General features: G+C 58.0%; 3 protein-coding genes across 25 annotated transcripts in view; 1 reads left to right on the plus strand and 2 right to left on the minus strand.

Annotated features, from left to right (window-relative positions):
• Nucleotides 1–12,447, minus strand: part of GALNS (galactosamine (N-acetyl)-6-sulfatase) — a 43,957-nt gene extending 31,510 nt beyond the window's left edge. For 3 of the 11 annotated variants that reach the window (XR_010152473.1, XR_010152475.1, XR_010152474.1), the window contains exon 1: nucleotides 12,174–12,382. Coding sequence is in view for 1 of the 11 variants with exons in the window: in XM_024349994.2 (XP_024205762.1) it covers nucleotides 12,174–12,293 (120 nt within the window). In the remaining 10 variants the exon portion in view is untranslated. Of the gene's footprint in view, nucleotides 1–3,944; nucleotides 4,043–12,173 lie in introns of all 11 variants that reach the window. The other 8 variants (XR_010152481.1, XR_010152477.1, XR_010152476.1 and 5 more) reach the window with 7 other exon arrangements.
• TRAPPC2L (trafficking protein particle complex subunit 2L) lies at nucleotides 12,432–16,549 on the plus strand. Of its 11 annotated transcripts, none has more exons than XM_054669593.1 (5): nucleotides 12,432–12,599; nucleotides 14,024–14,196; nucleotides 15,072–15,159; nucleotides 15,302–15,381; nucleotides 16,348–16,549. In XM_054669593.1, exons 1-5 carry the CDS (start codon nucleotides 12,492–12,494, stop codon nucleotides 16,394–16,396), a joined length of 498 nt encoding a protein of 165 aa, XP_054525568.1. In that variant the 5' UTR covers nucleotides 12,432–12,491; the 3' UTR covers nucleotides 16,397–16,549. The 11 variants fall into 11 exon arrangements, with proteins under 11 accessions (XP_054525568.1, XP_016785871.3, XP_063653560.1 ...); XM_016930382.4 differs by having other exon boundaries at nucleotides 12,438–12,599; nucleotides 16,351–16,549; XM_063797490.1 differs by having other exon boundaries at nucleotides 12,468–12,599; nucleotides 14,047–14,196; nucleotides 16,351–16,549.
• A 4,024-nt stretch (nucleotides 16,550–20,573) lies between these two features.
• PABPN1L (PABPN1 like, cytoplasmic) lies at nucleotides 20,574–23,887 on the minus strand. Of its 3 annotated transcripts, XM_063797492.1 has the most exons (7): nucleotides 23,551–23,887; nucleotides 23,005–23,140; nucleotides 22,762–22,829; nucleotides 22,221–22,327; nucleotides 22,037–22,124; nucleotides 21,391–21,533; nucleotides 20,779–20,875 (listed from the first exon to the last, which is right to left on the minus strand). In XM_063797492.1, exons 1-7 carry the CDS (start codon nucleotides 23,803–23,805, stop codon nucleotides 20,836–20,838), a joined length of 837 nt encoding a protein of 278 aa, XP_063653562.1. In that variant the 5' UTR covers nucleotides 23,806–23,887; the 3' UTR covers nucleotides 20,779–20,835. The 3 variants fall into 3 exon arrangements, with proteins under 3 accessions (XP_054525577.1, XP_016785880.1, XP_063653562.1); XM_054669602.2 differs by lacking the exon at nucleotides 22,221–22,327 and having other exon boundaries at nucleotides 20,574–20,875; XM_016930391.4 differs by lacking the exon at nucleotides 22,037–22,124 and having other exon boundaries at nucleotides 20,747–20,875.
• Nucleotides 23,888–24,499: the final 612 nt, after the last annotated feature.

Genomic DNA, 24,499 nt, shown 5'->3' on the forward strand with positions numbered 1-24,499 from the left:
CTGCATACGAGCGTCCAGGGCAGCACGACTCAGTGGCCAAAAGGCAGGAGCACCCTGAGCGCCCATCGGCAGACGACAAAGTGCGGCCCGCGTGTGCTACCTGGGTGTGGCCACATTTGGAAGGGGGGTCTCTGCAGATGTAGTGAGCTAAGATGAGGTCACGCTGGGCCAGGGTGGGCCCTCAATCCTATGACTGGGCCCTTAGAGACGCAGACGTGCAGTAGAGATGCCGGGTGAAGGCCGAGGCCGAGACTGGAGTGACGCAGCCACCAGCCAGGGGACAGCAAGGACCTTCCTGGAGAGCCTGAGGGGGAGGGGCCCGGCTGACACCTTGATTTTGCACTTCTGGCCTCCAGAATCTGGCAAGAATCCATTTCCGCTGTCTGAGGCCACCCGGCCTGTGGTAACGTGTTTATGTCTCGGGAAACTCACGCACGTACCGCGGCACACTACCCAGCCATCGAAAGGAAGGGCACCCCACACCGTGCACGGCCCTGGAAAGCTTCACGTGAGGGAAGGAAGCAGACACAAGGGCCACACAGGCTGTGATTTGCTCATTAAGCCTCCGGAACAGGCCGGCCCGCAGAGGCAGGAGGCGGTTGAGTGGCTGCCGGGGCTGGGGGTGGGTGCTGGGGAGGGCCTGCTGATGAGTACCGGTTTCTTCTTGGGATGGACTGTTTGGAAGCAGGTAAAAGGGATGGAGGCACCACGCTGTGAATGTACTGAGTGCCCGAGGGAGCCACCACGCTGTGAATGTACTGTGCCCGAGCGGTGCACGTTAAGGTGGCTGTCATGGTCAATTTTACGTTCTGTGTATTTTACAATAAAAACCCCAACCAGGAGGACGGGTGAGCACAGGGCAGGAAGCACGGAGGCTGGGGTGATCCCAGGAGGCCGGGGTGATGCCAGGTGTGATGGCACCAGCACAGCAAATGCCCACGGCAAACTCCGGAGGTGAGTGGCAGCGGCGGTGTTCACTGAAAACTTCTTCAAATTTTACAGTGTGTATTGTTGGAAAAAAGTGCTTTTAAACAGACAGTGGGCCAGGACTTTGCTCTAGAAGGAGAAGGGGAGGGCACCGCCTGGGGCTTTGGCTCTCCTCAGATCCTCCAGCCGTCTCCCTGAGCGCCCACCTCAGCAGGAGCCTGGTAGAAGCCAACACTTCGAGGCCCCTCTGCCCGGCCTGTCTTCCTTCCCTAAGGACATATTCCCTCCTGAGGTGCTCCAAGCACCAACCAAGCAAGACACCAGTGAAGTGACTGTGCCTGCCTGGGCCCCTGCCCTCTACAGGCCGCCTTCAGCAGCTTCGGCAGCACAAACACACAACACCTGGGAAAGACAACACATTCTAAACACAACGACCAAGTTCACAGGCCCAGCTGAATTCAACCACCACGTTCACAGGCCCAGCTGCATTCAATGCATATTTATTTCTGAAACCAATTTGAATGCAAATATGGATATTTAGAGCTGGCATCAGCAAATGCATTATGTAAAGGGCCTCACAGCAAATCCTTTCAGCTTTGTGGGCCATATGGGGCTGTCACAGCCCCTCAGCCCTGCCACAAGCCAGCATGCGAGCAGATGTGCACGCTCTGTGCCAATAAAACTTTATTCATCAACATCTGAATTTCATATAATTTTTCATGTCACAAAATATTATTCTTTTGGTTTTTTGAACAATTTAAAATTACAAAACCCATCCCTGGCTTATGGGTTTAAAAAACGGCAGGTGGTGGGCCGGGCTCGGTGGCTCACGCCTGTAATCCCAGCACTGTGGGAGGCCGAGGCGGGCGGATCACCAGGTCAGGAGATCGAGACCATCCTGGCTAACATGGTGAAACCCCGTCTCTACTAAAAATACAAAAAATTAGCCAGGCATGGTGGTGGGCACCTGTAGTCCCGGCTACTCGGAGTACAGTAGCCGGCAGGAGAATCGCTTGAACCTGGGAGGCGGAGGTTGCAGTGAGCCAAGACTGCACCACTGCACTCCAGCCTGGGCAACAGAGCGAGACTCCGTCCCAAAACCACAACATCCACAAAACCCAGCAGGTGGTTCATATTTGACCCATGGGCTGGAGTTGGCCAACCTCTGTCTTAGTGAAAGTGCAGCTACCCCATCTTAAAAGGCAGTCATGGGGCTGGGTGCGGTGGCTCACGCCTGTAATCCTAGTACTTTGGGAGGCCGAGGTAGGCGGATCACAAGGTTAGGAGTTCGAGACCAGCCTGGCCAATATGATGAAACCCTGTCTCTACTAAAAACACAAGAATTAGCTGGGCATGGTGGCGGGCACCTGTACCAGCTACTTGGGAGGCTGAGGCAGGAGAATTGCTTCAACCCAGGAGGCGGAGGTTGCAGTGAGCCGAGATTGTGCCACCGCACTCCAGCCTGGGTGACAGAGCAAGACTCCGTCTCAAAAAAAAAAAAAAGGTATGAGAGGATCACTTAAAGCCAGGAGTTCGAGACCAGCCTGGACAACACAGCAAGACTCCATCTCTAAAAAAAAAAAAATAGCCAAGTGTGGTGGTGTGCACCTGTGGTCCCAACTGCTCAGGAGGCTGAGGTAGGAGGATCACTTGAGGCCAGGAGGTTGAGGCTGCAGTGAGCCATGATCACACCACAGCACTCCAGCCTGGGCAACAGGGTGAGACACTCTCACTAAACAAACAACAACAAAAAAAAGATCATGGCCCAGCAATTCCACTTGTAGGAGTTTATCCTAAGAAAATAATTACAGCTATGTATAACCCATTATGCCAATTTAAAATTGTGGTTGAGATACTGGGAACAGAAATTTGGTTAAATAAATCACAGTTCATCTGTGTTAATGGGTGGAGCTGTATCCCCAAAAGTTATGCTGAAATCTTGGCTCCAGTGTAGCTCAGCATGTGACCTTAGTTAGAAACAGGGTTGCCGCAGATATGATTCAGTAAGATGAGGTCATTAACATGGGGGTGGACCCTCATCCCACACACTGCAGTCCTTATAGGAGACAGGGCGAAGGTGGCCGTGCAGCAATGGGGTCAGAGGCGGGAGACACACAGCCGTGGGCTCCAGACGGCTGGGGGCCACCAGAAGCTGCAGGGGCAAGAGGTCCCTTGCAGGTTTCCGAGGGAGCGAGGTCCTGCCCACACCTTGATCTCAGATTTCCGGCCTCCAGACTGAGACAGAATGCGTTTCTGGTTTTTTTTTTTTTTTTGAGACAAAGTCTTGCTGTTGTTGCCCAGGCTGGAGGGCACAATCTCGGCTCACTGCAACCTTTGCCTGCACGATCTCGGCTCACGGCAACCTTTGCCTGCACGATCTTGGCTCATGGCAACCTTTGCCTCTCGGGTTCAAGCGATTACTCCTGCCTCAGCCTCCCAAGTAGCTGGGATTATAGGCGCCCTCCATCACGCTCAGCTAGTTTTTGTATTTTTAGTAGAGACGGGGTTTCGCCATGTTGGCCAGGCTGGTCTCGAACTCCTGACCTACAGTGATCCGCCTGCCTCGGCCTCCCAAAGTGCTGGGATTACAGGTGTGAGCACCGTGCCCGGCCGTGTTTCTGTTCTTTTAAGCTCCCGACCCCTGTGTATGGTCCCAGGAGGCTCCTGGGATGGGTGAGATGGGGGTGTGGCCAGGGGGTTACTGAGAAGCCCACTTAGTGTGAAAAGACATTCACGACACCTGGTTGTGTGGACACCTGTGGACACAACTGGACGGCAGGGAGGGAAAACCTCTTAGTAAAGCAAGTATCTGCAGCCCAGTCATGTCTGGCAGCCAAAGCCTTCAGGAGGAACGCAAACAGCTCCACCCGCAGCTCTGAAGCGCACTGGAGACCACCGATGGTTCTTTTTTTTAAATCTCTGAAATACCTTTCTCTTTCGTTGACCAGCCTGGGCAACAAGGTGAGACCCCATCTCTATAAAAAATCAAAAAATTAGCGGGGCATGGTGGCACGCACCTGTAATCCCAGCTACTTGGGAGGCTGAGGCAGGAGAATCCCCTGAGCTCAGGAGGCAGAGGCTGCAGTGAGCTGAGATCGCGCCACGGCACTCCACCCTAGGTAACAGACAGAGAACCCTGTCTCAAAAAAATAAAAAACAAAAACCTGCCACTTTTCTCCAAATTCACCCCATCCAGCCTCCTCCTGTCACAAGTGGCTCCAGGACTCACCCACAGAGTAGGACTGCCACCTGCATGGACAGCAGGGACCTTGAGGAGGGCTGTGCCTGGAGGCCGAGTGGGGCTCACCTCCCCATTGGGCCCTTGTAAAGTTTCCACCATTTCAAACGACCCCAAGACAGGCTCCATGGGCCCTGGTGCTCCAAGAGCTGGAGAGAGGCTCACTTTGGTCTCTCCACAGTTCACCACGACAGGGACCAGAGTCTGATCGCTGATTGTCTAAGGTTGATTTTTACCAAACCAAACAAAACATTAAAAGTGAACTCACTGGAAACTGGAGCCCTCACACACCATGTAAGAACGTGACACGCAGCACCTGGTGAGAGGTCCGGCAGCGCCACGCAGGGTGGCCACGCCGCCCGGCAGCGCCTCCCTGGTACACGCCCAACAGAACTGAAAAGTGTGCCCACGCGGAAACCTGTGCATGAACCAACACCCACAGCGGCTCGCTCCCCGGCAGCCGAGCTGGAAACACCCGGATGCCCATCCATGGGTGGAAGCCTCAGCCACACGTGGTCCCTCCACACTGTGGACCATGACTCAGCCACGAAAAGGAATGGAGTCCTCACACAGGCTGTGTGTGTGAAGCCCCAAAACCCCGTGTGAGGGGAAAATAGACACAAGGCCCATGAGCCATAAGATTCCATTCACCGGACACGTCAGAAAAGGCAGATCCTTAGAGACAGAAAGGGGAGCGGGTCGGCCAGGGGCTCCGGGGAGCACAACGGAGTGACCCCCATCAGGGCTGGGGCTTCCTTCCGTGGTGACAAAGATGATGTGACGATGTGTGGTGGCAGGACGACTCTGAGAACACACTAAAAATGACCCGCACACTTTCACCAGCGAATTCCGTCTCAGTAAAGTGGCTATAAAAGAATGAAAGGCCGGGCGCGGTGGTTCACGCCTGTAATCCCAGCACTTTGGGAGGCCGAGGCAGGCGGATCACGAGGTGGTCAGGAGATCGAGACCGTCCTTGCTAACACAGTGAAACCCCGTCTCTACCAAAAATACAAAAAATTAGCCAGGCGTGGTTGCAGGCGCCTGTGGTCCCAGCTACTCGGGAGGCTGAGGCAGGACAGCCTGGGTGACAGCGAGACTCCGTCTCAAAAAAAAAAAAAGGGGAAGTGCGGGCATCCTGGTTTTCTGCAGATGGACCAGGGGCTCCCCCTGACACTGCCGGGTCGGGGCCGGTGGGCGTTTGACTCGCTGGGTCCTGGTAAGTCAAAGAAGCAGCAGCCTCGGGGCCTGTGTGAAGTGACGGGGGTCTGAACAGAGGGGAAGCCCTCACCGGGGCGGGGGTGGCAGATTCATCCTCTCAGGTGGCTTCTGCACTTCCTGCTGTCTCCAGTCCAGGTGGGAAAGTACAGAATGGCAGGTGGGCTGGGGGCACAAGGCCTGGGATGGGAGGGAACAGTATGTTTCGCCCGTTACACTGTCTGCCCATGCCCAGGACCACTGCTGGGCTCCCTTCGGGCTGGGAGTGAGGCCGCACATCTGAATACTGGGTGCCGTGTGCCCGAAACTCCCTGCAGCCTGCGTCCTGAGGCTTCCCGAAGCGGGTCTGGCCTCCCCAGAAGGTCAGCAGTCAGCAGAGCTGCGTCCAGCTCTGCTTGTGCTCACCTGGGTCATCCTCCTACCTGTTCCAGGCCACAAATAACATGAATGGATGCAGCAGAAAATGCTGTAAAGGGAGTGGGCTCCACGCTCCTCACTCACCAGAAAATACTGCGGGGAGGAGTCCCAGGGCTTGAGGGAGTGGGCTCCACGCTCACCACTGACTCAGAAGATACCGCAAGAGAGCACTCTCGCTGGGAGGAGTCCCAGGTCTTGGGGACAGTCCCACTCACTGCCATGACTTACAACGGGGAGGGCATCAGCCAGGGGAGAAGGTGAGGGCGGGGCCGGGGAGACCAGGCGCAGCGTGGAACCCTCCCCAGGCGGAGCCACACAGGACGCTCGGGCTGCGAGCACAGGTGCCGGATGCTGACGGGGAAGCTGTGCGAGACTCAGTTCCCAGGGCTTTTGCCTGGGCTGGCGGTGCGGCCGCCTCTGCCTGGCATGTGCTGAGACTCTTGATGCCGAGAAGGAGGGTGCTGGGCATAAATCGTGGCATGTGCAAAAACAGTGTGGCAAGGTGAGCTGCTCATATCAGCGAACAGCGGGGGGACCTCCTGTTCCCAGACACCAGCCGAGGGCAAAAACCTCCCACACATGTGCCTTCTGACCAGCCGAGGGCAACGTCCCACACGTGGGCCTTCTGAGGACAGCGTCCCAGGCTGCTGGGCCAGCTCTCATCTGCTGACCCCGTTCTTTCATTATTTATCCGCGCCTTTCTTGGCTATGAAAAGCAGGTGTGGACAGCCTCCCTGCAGAGTGAGCAGGTTACCATTGAACATCTAAAACCCCCACAGGGCACCACGGGCAGGAACCACCTTTCTTCCCTCCCTTAAAAGTCCTAGAAGGGCTGGATACAGTGGTTCATGTCTGTTATCCCAACACTTTGGGAGGCTGAGGAGGGAGGATCGCTTGAGCTCAGGAAGTCAAGACCAACCTGGGTCTCACAGACAGACACTGTCACTAAAAAAAACTTTTTTTTTAATTAGCCAGGTGTGGGGATTCCGTTCCAACATGGCTGAATAGGAACAGCTCTGGTCTGCAGCTCCCAGCGTGACTGACGCAGAAGACGGTGATTTCTGCATTTCCAACTGAGGTGCCTGGTTCATCCTACTGGGACTGGTTGGACAGTGAGTGCAGCCCATGGAGGGTGAGCCGAAGCAGGGTGGGGCATCGCCTCACCCAGGAAGTGCAAGGGGTTGGGGGATTTCCCTTTCCTAGCCAAGGGAAGCCGTGACAGACTGCACCTGGAAAATCAGGACACTCCCGCCCAAATAGTGCGCTTTTCCAACAGTCTTAGCTAACGACACACCAGGAGATTATATCCCGGGCCTGGCTCAGAGGGTCCGGTGCCCACAGAGCCTTGCTCACTGCTAGCACAGCAGTCTGAGATCCACCTTCGAGGCAGCAGCCTGCCTGGGGAGGGGCGTCTGCCATTGCTGAGGCTTGAGTAGGTAAACAAAGCGGCAGGGAAGCTCGAACTGGGCAGACCCCACTGCAGCTCTGCAAAGCCTGCTGCCTCTGTAGACCCCACCTCTAGGAGCAGGGAATAGCTGAACAAAAGGCAGCAGAAACTTCGGCAGACTTAAACGTCCCTGTCTGACAGCTCTGAAGAGAGCAGTGGTTCTCCCGGCACAGTGTTTGAGCTCTGAGAACAGACACATTCTCCTCAAGTGGGTCCCTGACCCCCGTGTAGCCTAACTGGGAGATACTTCCCAGTAGGGGCCGACTGACACCTCATACAGGCAGGTGCCCCGCTGGGACAAAGCTTCCAGAAGAAGGATCAGGCAGCAATATTTACTATTCTGCAATATTTGCTGTTCTGCAGCCTCCACTGGTGATACCCAGGCAAACAGGGTCTGGAGTGGACCTTCAGCAAACTCCAACAGACCTGCAGCTGAGGGACCTGACTCTTATAAGGAAAATTAACAAACAGAAAGGAATAGCATCAACATCAACAAAAAGGACATCTACGCCAAAACCCCATCTGTAGGCCACCAGCATCAAAGACCAAAGGCAGATAAAACCACAAAGATGGGGAGAAACCAGAGCAGAAAAGCTGAAAATTCTAAAAACCAGAGCACCTCTTCTCCTCCAAAGATTGCAGCTCCTCGCCAGCAAGGGAACAAAGCTGGACAGAGAATGACTTTGACGAGCTGACAGAAGTAGGCTTCAGAAAGTCGATAATAACAAACTTCTCCGAACTAGAGGAAGATGTTTGCATCCATGGTAAGGAAGCTAAAAACCTTGAAAAAAAGTTAGACGAATGGCTAACTAGAATCAACAGTGTAGAGAAGACCCTAGATGACCTGATGGAGCTGAAAACCATGGCACAAGAACTACGTGACGCATGCACAAGCTTCAGTAGCCGATTCGATCTAGTGGAAGAAAGGGTATCAGTGATTGAAGATCAAATTAATTAGCCGAGCGTGGTGATGGGTGGCTATAATCCCAGCTACTCAGGAGGCTGAGGCAGGAAAATTGCTTGAGCCCAGTAGTTTGAGGCTGCAGTGAGCTGTGATCGAGCTACTGCACTCCAGCCTGGGTGACAGAGCCAGACCTTGTCTCAAAAAAAAAGTCCTGGCTGGGTGCGGTGGCTCATGCCTGTAATCCCAGCACTTTGGGAGGCTGAGGCAGGCAGATCACCTGAGGTCAGGAGTTTGAGGCCAGACTGGCCAATATGGTGAAACCCCGTCTCCACTAGAAATACAAAAATTAGCTGGGCACGGTGGTGGGAGCCTGTAGTCCCAGCTACCCGGGAGGCTGAGGCAGGAGAATTGCTTGAACCTGGGAGACGGAGGTTGCAGTGAGCTGAGATCACACCACTGCAATCCAGCCTGGGTGACAGAGTGAGACTCCATCTCAAAAAAAAAAAAAAAAAAAAAAAGAAAGGCCTAAAAGCCCCCAAATGATTGTCCACGTTCAGCGAGCACAGCTGTGAGCCATGGATCAGTATCCTTCAGAATTTCAGAGTTTTAAGAAACACAGTTTCCATTCCTACTGGTTGCTCTGGGATTATTATGAAGACGAGCAGGCCAGTGCTTGTCTGTTTCAAACGAGGGGCGCTGAGCAACCCTCCCCGGACTCTGGTGGCTCGACGAGGCTGCTGTGGCAACAGGAGCTGGCCTGGGTGGCCCTGACTCTCCACTTCCTCTGTGGTCAGGGCTGACCCTCCTTAACCCTATTTTCCAAATAAGGAGTGGAGACACAGAGTGCTGCTCGCCCTGGGAGGCAGGAGCTGTGTGTGGGCCGGAGTGGAACTTGTCACTGGGTCTCAACTGTCTCCAAGGCCCCAGAAGCCCTGGAGAGCAGAGTGGGCCACGCAGGTTTCCTCGCTCACGCAGCAGGTGCCCAGGGTGCTACGAAGCCAGGCCGCGCTGGACCGTGGGTCAGTGAAAGGCCAGGGCAGGGCAGCCCTGGGGAGTGCAGGTGAACCCATCCTTGCCCGGCTCAGCTCCCCCTGGACAGGTGGGGGCTCCTGCCAGCTGCTCTCACCCGAGTCCCAGCTTCCCCTTCTGGTCCCGACTCTGGGGGCAGTGGTTCTCTCCCGGGTCAGTGTGACCAGTTGGAGAGTGGCTTCTGGCCATGAGGGGTGCAATAAGCTAGTTTTGGGGACACCCCTTTTCTGAAACTGCACTTGCTTAGACGAAAGGGGGGTCCAGGCCCCCCACTGCCCAGCCACAGAGGACTGGATAGGGGGAGACTGGGCTGGAGGCAGCTGGTCCCTGGAGGGCCATGCTCCAAAATCTGAACTTGAGACACGCACACTCGTCCTCAAGTGGTGCTGGGCCCAGAGCTGTGGGTCATCAAGCCATCCCATGTCATGCCAGAGCCCGAATGACCTGTTGCAGGTTCAGACGCCAGCGCCCTGGCAGAAACAACTGGTCTGCAGTGCAGGAAGAGGTGTGGACAGGGCTGCGGAGGAAGCCCCGGACTCCAAGGAGAGAAGACAGCCTGTGAGGACCCCCTTGCACCCTGGGCCACGTCAGGGCACCTCGGGGCTCCACTGTGAGCTTCTGTGGCTCTCACCTGCCAGCATCCCTGCCCTGTCCTGGCAGCTGCACCATGGGCCCTTCAGGGAACCCCCTCTCTGCTGGGTCCAGGCAGATGAGATGATCAGGGGCAGTCTCCCTTCTGGGGTAGACCCGAGGCTCCGAGGCCTGGGCTGGACAGGTCAGCATGCGCCCCTCCCCCAGTGTGCTTGGCGCAGGGCTGAGACCCACATCAGGCTAACATGACACGGGCAGAGCCAACCTCCCACTGGGTCTGCTGACTGCAGGGGTGACTTGGAGTCACCTAGGACCATCACAGGCTGAGTGAGGATGTGGCCAGTTCAGAGGCAGCAGAGCCACGAAAGGGGAAACTCGCCAGGCGGCCCTGGTCTGTCGACTCAGGAGGGCCAGGGAATCCCCACTGTTGCTTGTCACTTTGACTTCATCTTCTGCTGTCTGCATCAGAAAGTCCTTACAAGTACACCTACCGGCCAGGACACAGCTCCTCTGGGGTTCTTTAGGCGTCAGCTGCCAAACGACCCCGCAAGCCACACAGTGGAGGCCACAGAACTGGTGCCCAGGTGGGCGGGGCTTCCCGTCACCCTCCCCCACATGTGCCCTGGTGGCCACACCCCACCCCTCCACCCTGCACGGCCTGAACCCTTGCTGTCCTATGGAAACATAGGGTGAGTCCACATGCAATTCCATATTTACCGGGAGCCACGTTAGAAAAGCAGAAGTAGGTGAAATACAGACTAACTTTATATTTTATTTAACCCAACATAACCAAAATATTATTTCGACAAGTCTTCAACATAAAAAATTATTCATGAGCTGCCCCGCCTCAGCCCTCTGTCCTCTGAGAAAGTCAGGAAAGGCAGAAACTTAACAGGGAGGCTTCACCTGCAGAGCCCAGCTCACCCAGTGAAGCTATGCTGGCCCAGAGGGAGTTACACAATGAAAAGAAGAAATTCTGAAACAAAGTATCTACATGGGCCCAGAGGAACTTCAAAAGTGAAAGGATGAAATTCTGAAGCAAAGTATCTTTAGGAGGGAGATGCCACTCACTCAGTGCAGAGAAAGGCCCAGCTACTGCTGTCAGGACACGGACCCCTGGGCGCTGGAGAGCGTGCTCTGGAAAGCAGTCACCGCACACAAATAAGACATATGAGATGGAAAAGCAGCTGCCCAGGACTGTCGGCTGTCACCCCTGGGTGGGGAAATTATGGGTGCTGTCTGTTACCTTTTCAAGTATATCTTTATGTTAAAAAACCATTAATTTAATAAAATTGTTAAGTGAGATATTTTACATTATTTTTCTTCCACCAAGTCTTCTAAATCTGTGTATTTTACACTACCAGCACCTTCCAATTCCGACAGCCACGACTGCCCAGCCCTTGCGTGTGGCCCGTGGCCCCCACTGGTCAGCACAGGTGGGTCTGAAGGCACCTGTCGGGGTCTCTGCTGGTCGGAGCCAGCACACAGGGGCTGAGCGACACCGACGGCCCAAAACTGTCTGGTACTCGGTGTCGTCCCAGTCCTCACACACAACGTGAGCACAGCGGGACAGGTGTAACCCCCCCAGGTGTGGCAGCTGAGGTTCAAGAATGGAAGTGACCCCCAAGCTTGGAGACAGTAGGGTTTCAACCCAGGTGTGTCTGGGGTCCTGCACGGTGACCCATGCCCCAGGCAGGCTCATTCCTGAGTCTCCAGGTGGCTCCCACAAGGAGTTAGGGAAGGAGGCCTCCAGGCCGGCTGTGACCCCTGACCCCGCACTTGCCCACCAGGAGACATTCCAGCCTTTCAGTTCTTCAGACCTTAGGGACACCTGACCTTCGCTCAGCATTCTCCAGGGGACAGAGACAGCCGTCAGGTAAGACTGGAGCCCAGCGGGGGGACCCGGCGGCCCGAGGTGGCGGGAGTGATTCCTAGGGCGACGCAGCTCTCAGGCAGGGCGGCAGGAGCAGCCTCTTCCTGCCTTTGGGGAGGCCACGCTGCGCGCCCACCTTTCCCAAGAGTAGAGGGCGGGAAAGGTCAGACGGGGGAGGCAGGGCCCGGTAGCACGCCGGCCACCCACCTGCCAGGGAGGACGCTGTCCCGGTCATGCAGCACAGTGGCAGCGCATGTGGTGATCGGTGGCCGCCGAGACCCCACGCCTGGACCCCGCGGCCACTCCCCGAGGGGCCTCCCCCTCCCCGCACGGGGATACCCCCCGTCCCCTTCCCCTCCTCCTCCCCGCGCGGGGCCTCCCCCCTTCCCCAAGGGGCCTCCCCTCACCTCTCCCCCCACCCCGCCCGCCCTTCCCCCACCTCGCTCCTCCCTCCATCCGCCCCTCCCCTCCCCGCCCCCCACCACGACCCCGCCCCACCCCGGCCCTGCCCCGTCCCACCGCCCGCACTCACGTCGTCCATGAGCAGGAGCAGGATGTTGGGGGGCTGCGGGGCGCCCGAGGCCCCCATCCCCGCGGCGCTGAGCACCAGCAACAGCCGCCACCACCTCGTCGCCGCGACAACCGCCGCCATGGCAACCACGGGAGCCGCGGAGCCCCGGCCAGCGAGCCGACCTAGCGAGCGTCCGCCGGCCCTTCCGGCTGGGCTGCGGGGCGGGGCCTGGACGGCCACGTGACTCGCGGGGCGGGGCCAGAGTCCGCGGAGGGACGGGAGGCGGGGCCTGGACTGCCTCGTGACCAGCGGGGCGGGGCCTGAGCCAGCTGCGTGCGGATGGGGCGGGGCTGGGGAGGCCGCGTGACCAGCGGCGGGTCAAGTGACGCGGTGCCTGGCGCCGAGCCTCCCAAGATGGCGGTGTGCATCGCGGTGATTGCCAAGGAGGTGCGTACGCGCGGCGTGGGGCGTCCGGGCTCGCACCATCCTCGGCTCTCCGCTTTCTTCTTCTTCCCTGGGCCTAGAAGGCACCTTAGGAAATGGGATCTGGAGGAGGCCTTCGCCGAGCTCCAGCGGTCAGGGGCTTCGCGGTGGACGAGCCGCCAGGCAGACCCTGACTGAGACCCCAGTTCCGCGCTCGCCCGTCCCGCTGCTGAACGCACCCCTCGGCGCACCAGGTCTCCTCCCCGCCAGGACCCACCAGAAACCTAGGTGGTCCCGGGCACTACCTCCGTCCTCAGCAGGTTCTGCCCGTTCTCCCGTCCAGCGCTGGTTCCCCGCGGACGGCGACCCCGGCCCTCCTGCCAGTCTCCCCGGAGCCGAGTTAAAAACAAATCGGATCCTGTCACGCCTCTGCCTGAGACCTCTGCAGTGGCTTCTCGTTGCCTTAGGATGCTGTCTGAATAATCTGCTCTGGGATCCTTTCCCCCCATAACCCTTGGCACCCTCCGCTCCAACCAAACAATTCTGCAGCTCCCTGGACATGCTCTGCCCTCTCACCTCTGGGCCTTTGCACGCGGAACACCTCTCCCCAGCTCCCATCCTCTTTACTGGCCCACATACATTTCAACTGGAAAGCATTTTCTGAAGGCTAAGACTGAGCTGGGTGGCTGCCCACACGCTCCTGCTGCACGGAGCCTTCATTTCCTAGCCAGGGTCTCCCGAGACCAGACTCGAGACCGCTCCCTGCTGGGCGGTGGCTGCTGCTAAGCTGCTCATGGGCTTCTCTCTTGGCCAAGATGATCATTTGCTTGTTTGTGGGTTTATTGACTAGGTATCACTCCCCACGAGGGTAGCGAGGACTCTTGTTCACTGTATTTCTGCAGGACCCAGTGCTGAACAGACACAGGGTAAATGGTGGTGTGTGAAAGACCGAGAAAGAAGCTGTTAATTCTGGGCTTCCAATGATCAGAAATGCAGAGATGAAGGGAATTTGAGCTGAGTCTTGAAGGGTTTAGTAAAAGGGTCACTGTCAAGGTGAAGAAAAGCCAGTATTTAGGGTGCTGTATTTGGGTGAGCCATGCAGAGTTAGAGGTGGGCTGAGGCAGAGTGGCCTCCAGGAGAAGGTGAGAGGCCTGCCCAGGTGCCAGGCTTGATCGGCAGGCTGTGCTCAGGCCCATTTTTCTGATTCATTTTTTCTTTTCTGCCCACCCTACTGCTGCTGCTTTGCAAACGACACATAAATCTCCTTAGGTTAGTTGGGATCCCCTGAAGGCCGTGCCCACTGCGGCATGGAGAATGAAGCGATGGGCCTTAGAGCATGGGAATGCGTTCCCCGGGGGGCTGCAGGTCACGGCTCTGCAGCATAGTTGAGAGCTGGTGTGCGCTGGGTGGAGTCTTGTCCTTTCAGTCGCCGTCATGCTTTCTTGCAGAATTACCCCCTCTACATTCGCAGCACCCCTACGGAGAACGAGCTGAAGTTCCACTACATGGTGCACACATCTCTGGACGTGGTGGATGAGAAGATCTCCGCAATGGGGAAGGCCCTGGTCGACCAGAGGGAGCTGTACCTGGGCCTGCTCTACCCCACGGAGGACTACAAGGTGTATCTTTCAGGGCAGGGTGTGTGTCAGGGAGGACCTACAGTTGCAAGATGTACTTTAGGATCAGATAACTTGAAACCTTTTAGAAGAAAAATAAAGAGGTGAGAGTTTTTAGCCAGCCAGGGAATTAGGGTAGCCTGAGGTGAATGAAGGCCTGTAACTCTTCTCTTTCATTGGAAGAGCCATTTGGTAAAAGCAAGGCTAGAATTCCCCGTAGAATGTTTTGGTTTGCACATGTCCGTTGTCTGGTTTGCAGAGGAACTGGGACACTTCTGCTTTGTACCTGCAAGGATTTCTTTCTGTGCTTTTCAGGGGGAGCCACCACCTTTGAGCAGCGGATAATAGTTTCATTTATTTCATTAGGCCTTGCCTCGTATGTCACTAGACACTCGTCTAGTCCCTTGGGACAAATCACTTGAGGCCATGGAGTTCGAAGACCTTCTCAAAAGTCATAATGTAGCCTGTCCATGGTGACATTTGCTAGTAGCCACTATTTTACAAAATAATGTGGCCTCTAGAGAGGGGATCCGCCTTGTTCACGAAGCCTCTGGTTTTGCAGTTAACTTTCCGGGCCAGGCATTGATTCATAAAGAGGGTGAGGTGTTCCAGACAGACAGACTCAGAGTCTAGGTGGTTCGGCTCCTGGAGTGTGAACTGGGTAAGGCTTGGCTGCCTGCTCTTTGCTTCTCCTGCAAACACCAGACGTCGCCCTAGCAAAGTATTTAGGCTTGTACCCAGCACGGCCACTGCAGGACCAGCCCAGCCTGGGCATTTCCTGTGATTCAAGGTTGCCACATTTCTCCAAAGTGAGGGCCCACAGAGGGCCCTCCACCGGCAGTCCCTGTGTTACGAGTGCCTTCCCTAACCAGCTGTGCAGGTACGGCTACGTCACCAACTCCAAGGTGAAGTTTGTCATGGTGGTAGATTCCTCCAACACAGCCCTTCGAGACAACGAAATTCGCAGCGTAAGTCAGGGAGTTAGAAGGCCATGTCCAAGTGGGTGTTTTGTTTTTCCTTTTTGACTTTGTTTTGAAATGCTGAGAAACTCAAAATCTGGCAGTGGCTGTGTGTATGTCGCAAGGTCATGGTTTGCTGGGTCTTTTTCAGATGTTCCGGAAGCTACACAACTCCTACACAGATGTGATGTGCAACCCCTTCTACAACCCGGGGGACCGCATCCAGTCCAGGTGGGCCCTACTTTCTGTGTCTGCATGCAGTCCAGGTGGGCCTTACTTTCTGTGTCTTGCCACCTTCTTTCTGTAGGACATGCCTTGCCATTTTGGTTGCCAAAATGCAACCATTTGGAAAATAAGGGAGGAAAGATCTTTTTAAGCTATGAGCGCCATCCCCCTAGGGCAGAGGTTTTAAAGCCACAAAGCCCTGTTTCTCCACACCAACTCTTACACAGATCTCCAGCGCATAAAGTGGATAGAGTGTGTGGGGAGTGGAGCTTGCCCATTTGGCTTCCCAGGTGTGCCCAGTGGGTACCTGGGGCACCTGCAGGACTCAGGGCCAAGCACATGGGCAGTGGCTTTCAGGGATCACACGTCCTTTTGTAGCTACCTGATCTTTTATGTTGAATTTGGAACAGTCAGGAACCTGGTTTGCAGGCGTCTTCCGAATAGTCCACAAAATAAACAGATTTAACTTTTGAACATCATGAGGGAAATGTGGGGTCCATGCCCACACTCCAGACTTGCTTCCAGTGAGTCCCCAGTTCCAAGACATAATTCCTTGTGGTTGGCAGGGAAGAGGACGCTGCAGTGACCCAAGCCAGGCCCTTCCCTCCACCAGGACACTGTCTTGGGGCCATCCTGGTCCCATATGGGAGCAGGCAGGCGAATGTCCACAGTCTTGCCTCCTGGGCTGCACAGGGCCGTCCTTGCCACACCACCGCCCTGCCTGCCCATGCTGCTCCCTCCTCCACCCCTTCCTGGGGCCTTGGGAGGCTGCACAGGGAACTTGGAGGCAGCAGATGGGTTCTCAGTGCCCGGTGGGGTGGGACTCCTGTCCTGGCCTCTCAGCGGAGTTCACATTTCTGGACCCTGGAGAAGGCCCCGAGCATCCTGTGGACGGAGCCATGCTGCCCGGCCTGTCTCTGAGCAGAGGGGTGGAGGGCCTGGCTCTCCTCTGAGTGGGTCTGTTTCTCTTAGCAGGGCCTTTGATAACATGGTGACGTCGATGATGATACAGGTGTGCTGAGTGAGCTGTGCTGCCAGCCATCGCAGAGGAGCCCGCGCGCGACTGTGGTGGGGCTGTCGGTCTGTTCTGGTCGCCTCTTCCTGAATGGGACGCCCGGGGCTTTCAGGGCAGGCAGCTGTGCATGTTCTCTCAACTAAAGGTCTTGTGAGATGAGATTTGGCTTTTTCCTTCTGTGTCAGCCAAGGATTTAACTAAGAAGAATTCAACTAAGGACTTTCTGGGGTGTGGACAGAGGTTTGGGATCAGATGGCGCAGGTAGCCTGTCCCCAGTTGTCCCAAAGGGGCAGAGGCAGGGGTGCCTGGAGCCAAGAGTTCCTGAGCCTGCAGGACCTGTGACCATGTGGGTCACCCACTGGCTGAACAGGTGGGCTGGTCTGGAGGGGGCGGCCTCCTGAGCCCAGAACCAGCCTAGGATCTAGGGGCAAAAGGGGAGCCGGCGTGGCTTCCCACAGGGGAGGGCCCTCCTCTTTCTGGACTTGGCCTCCATTCTTTGCATCTGGCTCAACGTCTGGATTCAGCCCGGCCTTAAAAGGAGCCCTTGTGAAACCTGGGAAGCCTCGTGGCCCCGCGGCGTTGGCTCAGCTGCAGCCCTGGTCCTAAACCTTGGAGCGCAGACTTGAGGCGCCCCCTCCTGCCTGTTGGTGCTGAGGGGGTTGGGTGCTGTGTCGCTTGATGATGTGGCTGACTACCACCCAGGGCAGCGGCCGAGCCCATAGTGGCGTCAGTGCTGCCGGCGTCCTTGGGGTCCAGCAGTCAAGGCTCAGCCCGCTGAGGGGACCCCCCCGGAGTTGGTTCCAGCACTGGTCCAGGACTGGAGAGTTTCTCAAGGACCTTGAGGACCCCAGAAGCCCTTGCAGCAGGAAAGGCTGTAAGGGGGGGTCAGCCTGGGGCAGGACCTAGGGAGGGGAACTTTCTTGATACATATTTGCCTTTTCATCCCATCTAGCAAGCACAGTGTTAATTTTAGAAATTATAGAAGAAAAAATCAGCAAGGAGTGTGGGAAAACTGCATGCCCCAGGCCTCCCCCGCCCCAGGGTGAATTGGAAGTCCTGGAATGGGCCGAGGCACACCAGGCAGCTGATCTGGGTGCATGTGGGCCACAGGCCACCCTCACAAGGTTAAATCTTTAACAAGAGCCTCATGTTTGTTAGGAGAAGGTGGGACCCCAGCCCAAGCACCTCCCCATTGCAGCCTGGCATGAAATCTTTGCCTTTTAGTGGGGATCACTCCTGCCCAAGTCCTGGCTGTGGTGGGGACTCTGCAAGTTGCTAACCCAGCGTCCATTCTCTTTCCTCCGTACTAACAGAACCCCGGTGCCTCTGCCCAGTTCCAATAGCGGGCAGACGAGAGCCATGTCCTGGGCTCCCTTGCAGCCCGGGGTGTGCAGCTGTGGTGTGGAGGTGGGTGTTGCTGGGAGAGACGTGGAGGGAAGCTCCTGTGAAGGGGACTCAGCTGCCACGTGCAGGACCCTTCCCCTTTGCCTTCTTCCTGCCTGGAACATGGATGTGATGGCTGGTGCTGGGACAGGTGTCCTGAGAGTGTGAGGAAAGAGTCACACCCTAAGGACAGTGGAGCAGAACACAGGAAGGACCCTGGGCCTTTGCTGACGCAGAATGCGGGAAGGACCCTGGGCCTTTGCTGACGTACCAGCCCCAGACTACTTAAATTCAGCTTTTTTTTTTAATGTGAGAAAATAAATGCACCCCTCTCTGGTTTAAGCCACTGATTTTTGGGTTTTCTGTTAGGTGCAGCTAGACCCACCTGTAAGTACTTTTTACATGAGGGCGTTTTCACAAGCCTTGTTAGGCAGCATCCCCATTTTAAGCCCAAGGAAACAGAAGTCATCTGCTCACCTCTGATCTGACAGAGCTGTCACGTGGCAGCTTCACGCTGTCTCCACCGTGGGGCTGGCCTCATGGAGGGCCACAGCCCGCCTACCCACTCCTTCCTTGACCCCAGGTGACTTCTGCTGGACACCATGTGGGGCAGCCCCTCCTTCCCTTCAGGCAGCAGCGATACTGCCTCTTTCCTTCTGCAGACCGGGGAAGAGGGACCTGTTCTTAGTTGCCCATCCGAGCCAGCCAGAGCATCTGCTTTCTCGACGCAGCCACAAAAGCCTCCGCAGGTCATGACGCGGGGTCTCATCACCTGTAAGTGCCACGCCGAGGGGTTCCCCCAGCTCTTCCTCCACCTTGGCCTGCTCAGGCCTTAAGTCCACAAGAAAGGAGGGACTCGCCAGGCTCACTCCGCTGTCTCCTTGCAGTGGCCACACAGAAGGCTGAAGATGGACAGGAACTAACCTGCGACATGGGCTAGAACACCGCCAGGGACCCGACAAACCCATGGGCGTGATACCTACATCAAGGCCAGCAGCAACCCCTCATTGAGGGCCAGACCCTGGGCCTGGGTACTGAGAGGGCAGGGGCTGCCATCTGCAAAGGGCTGTGCGTGCCTCAGGTCCCTCCTGCAGCCCCCAGCTGTGAGCAGTCCGCACCAGGCCCCGCCCTGGACAGCTGGGCAGCTGGACCTCCCTTCTGGGCTGCGCCTGGCTCTCACTCTGACACTGGGACAGCCCCCTCAGGCCCACCCTGAAGCCAGACTCCCTGGCAAACCAGCAGAGGCCTGGGCAGAGCAGCTCACAGACCACAGTGCCCAGGGGCCCCAGAGTGGACCTCAGGCAGATCAGGGCAGATCTTGGAGGGCCATGGCGGCTCTTTGGTCGAGTATCCCGATAATTAGGCCACAGAGCTCAGTCTCCGGGGCTCCACTGTAACATCACCGCATGGGGAGGCTTCAAACCACGGGAATGCGTTCCCTCCCTGCACTGGAGGCAGAAGTCCGAAGGCTGGGTGTGGCTAGGGCTGGCTGCTCCTGGAGGCTCTGTGTCCGCAGCCACTGCCGGCCCCTGTAATGCTCGGCATCGCTCCAGCCTCTGCCTCTGTCCTCACGCGGTCTTGGCGCGTCTCTTGGTCTCTGTAACCGGTGTGTGGTTGGGTTTACAGACCACAGGTAACCCAGGACCGTCTCTAGGCCTTTGCTGAACCACATCTGCAAAGACCCTTTTGAGAGAAGTCCACACTCGCAGGTTCTGGGGACCAGGACATGGGTGTATTTTGGGGAGCATCATTCACCCCAGTACAGAGGCCAACACTGACCCAAGACCCCAAGGTGGGGTGTGAGGCTGGTTTGGGGAGGAGGCCGGTGTAGGTGGGGAACGAGGAGAGTGGCTCATTCCCGGGAGCAGCGTCTGGCCTGGTGCTGGCGGAAGGTGGCTGAGGGGCAGGTGGGCACCAGCCCATTGAATAGGAGCTGGTCTGCACAGGGCTCCGGGAATTAACACACTGAGCCTGATGAGGCGCTGTTAGTTGTGGAATGCTGGAGTCAGGTGTGTGCACATAAGCAGCCTTGGGCCTCTGTGGCCGTGCATGCAGCCAGGGAGCCTGACTGGCTGTGCTTTCAGAGGGGACAGTCGTCAAAGTGCCCAGGACAGAGACCTCCACTTCTGCTTCCTGAGCTTCTGACAAGGGCCAGCGTCCCGGGTGTCTGTGTCACTTGGTGGGGGACATGTGGCAGGGTTACGAGGTGTGGGGGCACCTTGACAGGCAGTTGCAGCCCACCAGGCTGGCAGTGGCATTGACACCGCCTCAGTCTGTGCACGCTGCCCGCTTGCTGTCAGTCGCGAGGGGTCTAGAGCCCTGTCCTCATCCCACGGCCACGGCTTGCCAGCCGCCTTCTGTGTCCTGTCCCAGGGGAGACACAAAGGGAACTGCGTGTCCTGTCCCAGGGGAAGATGCAAAGGGAATTGTGTGTCGTATCCCAGGGGAAGACGCAAAGGGAACTGTGTTCTATCCCAGGGAAAGATGCAAAGGGAACTGTGTCCTGTCCCAGGGGAAGACACAAAGGGAACTGTGTCCTATCCCACGGGAAGACGCAAAGGGAACTGTGTATCCTGTCCCAGGGGAAGATGCAAAGGGAACTGTGTCCATGGGGGGAATGCACAGGCGTGCTACTGCCATTTGCTTTTAAAAAGTGCCCAAGTTTAATAATTTATGCTTCACCATTAAGACACACGTTTCTATTTTTCTTAAAATGACTTAGTTGAAGAGCTGAGCATGCCAACCCCAAGCTGGCCTGGCACTGCCTGGGACTCTGCTCCTCCCCTCCCTCAACACCCAGAGCCCCGTAGATCCCCATGGGGCCCATGCCAGGCCCACCACCGGGCCGTGGCTGTGACTCGTGGCTGTGGCCTTGGGTCTGGGCCACCATACAAGGCCCTACTGGGCCATCCCCCGGCCAAGAGGGGGCCAGTGGCTGCTCTGGACACCCCTCTCCTCTGGTCTCGCCCCCGCCCCACTCCCTGCCCCAGCCCCAGGATGGAGCACAAGTGGTTTACTCCTGATCCAGCCCCCAGCCCCTCTCTCAAAATCGGGTCTTCCCTTTAATACGGTGAAAACCATGGTGAGAATTTTCCACGGGCCCTGCACGGAGAGAGAACACACAGTGAGTGGCCTTCCAGAGGGGAAGGGGTGGTGGCCCAGGGCCCCGGGGGACAACAGGATAAGGACGCAGGGAGGTCACCTGGCTGCTCAGGCAATGCCCCAGGGGCCTTTCTGGTAACTCCCAGCTGCTCTCTTGGGAGGGTCCCACGAAAGGGAAAGGCAGTGCCAGGAGAGCCCCTTGGGGCAGCTGTAGCCCACCCCGGGGCCTTTGTGGGAACAAGGGGTCACCTCTCCCAGCAGACAGGCTACAAAAAGCACCCCCCCACCAGCTGATGCAGCAGCCCCAGCCCTTACCCAGGCCCCGCCAGGTACATTTCTGCAGCCCCATGAGGAACGAGCTCAGGGACCCCCTCCTGCCCCTGATGCCCTCACCCAGGCCCCGCCAGGTACATTCTTGCAGCCCCATGAGGAATGAGCTCAGGGACCCCCTCCTGCCCCTGATGCCCTCCACCATGGCCCTCGCCCCCAGGCTGCCCCCACAGGCACCCACTCACCGGTTCTGCCCTTGTGGTCTGAGCCGGGGCCTGCCCTGGAGGCTGCTGTGGGGGAAGGGTGCCCCCCTGGAGCCTGGGTGTCCTCGAAGGCCCCCGCGGTCTGTGGAGCTGATCCCAGGGAAGTTGGTTCTTTTCGGCAGCACCTGGAGCAAAGGCCTGTTTTGAGTCCTCCTCAAGGAGCAGCCGAGACCCAGCTCGCAGCCCCCGCAGCCCCCACCACCCCGGAGCATGGGGTCCTGCCCGGCTCAGGATACCATTCGGGCCTACAGAGTTCCCTGCCTTTGCCTACCATAGCTGTCATATGACACCCCGTCATGGCCAGCACCCCTGCAGAGGGGGGGGTCACGGCCAGCACCCCTGCAGAGGGGGGGGGTCACGGCCAGCACCCCTGCAGGGGGGGGGTCACGGCCAGCACCCTTGCAGAGGGGGCTCCCGCCCGAGAGGGGACACTTCCCCACCATGCCACTGGCAGACCAAACCCAGCTTCAGGTCCGAGGGTCCCGCCACATCCTGTCCAGGCCCAGCCAAGCACCGTGCCTGAGACACGCTGTGCAGAGAGGAGCCAGCTGGGGCTGCTGTGTGTCCCAGGGCCAGTGGGCCAGCCCCTCTGCGCTCATGTTCCTGGACCTGGGGAGCACCGGCGCACCTTGATGACCCGGCCCCGGAAGAGGCTCTGGTCCAGCTCCACGGCGGCCTGCACGGAGCCCTTGGTGGCAAACTCTATGTAGGCATAACTGAGGGGAGGGGCGGGGCGGGGAGGGGAGGGGAGGGGAAGGGTGAGGCTGGGCCCTGTCCGCATGGCCAGTGCCCCCACCAGGCCCCACACTGACCCCTTGGGGTGTCCAGAGAACTTGTCACACAGGATCGTGACTCGGTGGACCTCCCCACAGCGGCTGAAGTGGGCCTCCAGCTCCTCGGCGGAGCCCCCGTAGTCCACCTGCACCCAGGCCCAGAGCAGCATGTGAGGGAGACGCCTGGCCCTGATTCGGGGCTTTCTTGTTAGAGGTGAGGAAAGAAACCCCAAGGCTGGGCCCCGTGGCGGGGATGGCCCCAGGCCTCCACCCCACACCCCCGCTGGGGTTGGAGGGAAGAGAGGAAAGGATATTTCGTATGGAGCGCTTCCTTCTGGAGAGCTGGAGCCTTTTAAAAAGCTTCTCAAAAGTGGAGATTTCATGTGCAACCCCGAATTCCAGCTGATGTTGAAAAACTGGAATATGTGACCAGGCCAGTGTTTCCTCAAGGTGACGGGGCTGCCCCCAGGGTCAGACACCCTTCCCAGCAAGGCTGCCTGGCCCATGGCCGGGCGCCGGACCCCCTGGTAGAGATGGGGCCCCATTCGCTGCCTGCTCCTTCACCCCGCCCGCCACTCACGTTGCCCACGTAGACGGATCTGTGGTCAGCCTCCACCTTCTCCTCGGGGGTCCCAGGGAGGCGGCAGCCTGCGGAGAACACAGCTCAGGCCCGCAGGCCCTTGGTTCCTTCCTCACTCCTCTCACGGGGAAGGTCGCCCAGGCTTATAGGGGAGGTGACACCTTGGAGCCTGCCAGGCCCAACCCTCATGGAAACTGTGGGACCCTTGCTCAGTGGGGGGCGGCCTGTGCCCTTGGTTCCTACCTGTGGTCTCAGGGCTCAGCAGCTGCCCGGCCGCGGTGCCCTCCTCTTCCTCGGCCTGTTGCTGCACTCCTGGAGGCCGTGGCGTCCCCTCGGCCTGCTCCATGGCACACACCTTCATCTTGATGGCCTCCAGCTCCTGCCGACACACGGCCCTGAGCCGGGCAGGCAGCCTGCAGGCTCTGCTCAAGGAAGGTGGGTGTGTGGCCTGCCAGCTCCAGCAGAGGGTCACAGCCCCAAGGGGCAGCCCTTCTCTGGACAGGGACACTCCTTCCTGGGGCGGCTGGCTGGGGATGAACTCGCCCCTGCAGAGAAGCCCCCGAAACCGCACCTCAAGGGCCCTTCCCCAGGCCAGAGAGGCCACCTTGACCCTGCAGTCTGTGCGGCTGGGGGCGGGGGATCTCCTTGCCACCTTCGTCCAGGCAGGTGGGCAATGGCCCTCTCCCCTCCTAAGTCAGCTGCAGCCATCCGTCACCCAGACCCCGTGTCTCCACCAGCCCCTGTGCCCCAGGTCCCCTGAGATCCCCAGGGCCTCCACACAGCTGTTACCTGGTCAGGCAATGGGCACTCAGCCAGGTTCTCTTGCTCCAGCAGAGACAGCAGAAAGCCTGCATCCCCATCCTGCTCTTCCTCTGCATCCTCTTCCTCCTCTTTCTCCTCCTTCCCTTCCCCACCCTCTGGCCCCAGAATCTCCTTGGTCTCGTTCCAGGCCCCCCAGCCCTGGGCCTCAGGGTCTGAGGAGACCGTCTGGAGCCAGGCCTGAGTGGGGGGTGGGAAGAGAGAGCGGCTCGGGAAGGGCCACATGGTAGAGGGGCAGGAGGAAAGTGGGCCAGGCGAGGCCTCCCCTCCACTCCCCTCGCGTCCACACCTGCCCAGGCTCTCCTGGAGTTTTAAGCCCTCCCCTGAGGCCAGCTGCTCCCACTAGAGCATTTGCAAAGGTTGAGTGGGGCTGAGCTTCCAGCCTTGGCTCCCGGCCCCGCCCCTTCCCTGTCACTCGGACAGGTACCTCCAGGACACTCTCCCTGGAGGAAGGAGAGGCTGAGTTGAGTGGGGGTCACCGGTCTCTTCTGCTTCCGCCTGGCCACGCTGTGGCTCACTGGAGCCTTGGTCTGTGACAGGGTTCACACCTCAGCAGCATCCACACGGCACGAACGCCACACTGCATGAACACCCGATCTAAGTGGCAACACGGGAGTGGTTTCTTCTAGTACCAGGGTCCAAGCAGGCTGGAGAGGTGGCTTCCGACCAGGAGAGGCAGGGCCTGAGATGGTCCTGGGGGAGGGAAGGGCCTGAGCAGGGACCGAGAGCAGGTGCATGGGATGAGAGGGCCGAGGCAGGTTGGGGCGGGGTCCTGGGCCCAGAGGAGGGGCAGCAACAGCTGTCTCTGCATCCTGACCCCCATGGAGTCCCCAGGGACCCTTGCCTCCCTAACCCTCATTCTGGGCCTTTTTTTTTTCTTTTTTTTTTAGGCAGGAGTCTTGCTTTGTTGCCAAGTCTG

The sequence above is a fragment of the Pan troglodytes genome, chromosome 18 (assembly GCF_028858775.2).
Source record: "Pan troglodytes isolate AG18354 chromosome 18, NHGRI_mPanTro3-v2.0_pri, whole genome shotgun sequence".
NCBI classification, from domain to species: Eukaryota; Metazoa; Chordata; class Mammalia; order Primates; family Hominidae; genus Pan; species Pan troglodytes.

Coding starts and splice junctions, on each gene's coding strand:
- TRAPPC2L (XM_054669593.1), top strand. CDS start 12,492: ATGGGGCGGGGCTGGGGAGGCCGCGTGACCAGCGGCGGGTCAAGTGAC. Junction 12,600..14,023: donor TCGCGGTGATTGCCAAGGAG/GTGCGTACGCGC, acceptor GCTTTCTTGCAG/AATTACCCCCTCTACATTCG. Junction 15,382..16,347: donor GGGGACCGCATCCAGTCCAG/GTGGGCCCTACT, acceptor TGTTTCTCTTAG/CAGGGCCTTTGATAACATGG.
- PABPN1L (XM_054669602.2), bottom strand. CDS start 23,805: ATGTGGCCCTTCCCGAGCCGCTCTCTCTTCCCACCCCCCACTCAGGCC. Junction 23,141..23,550: donor AGTGCCCATTGCCTGACCAG/GTAACAGCTGTG, acceptor GTGTGTCGGCAG/GAGCTGGAGGCCATCAAGAT. Junction 22,125..22,761: donor GATCCGTCTACGTGGGCAAC/GTGAGTGGCGGG, acceptor CCCTCCCCTCAG/TTATGCCTACATAGAGTTTG.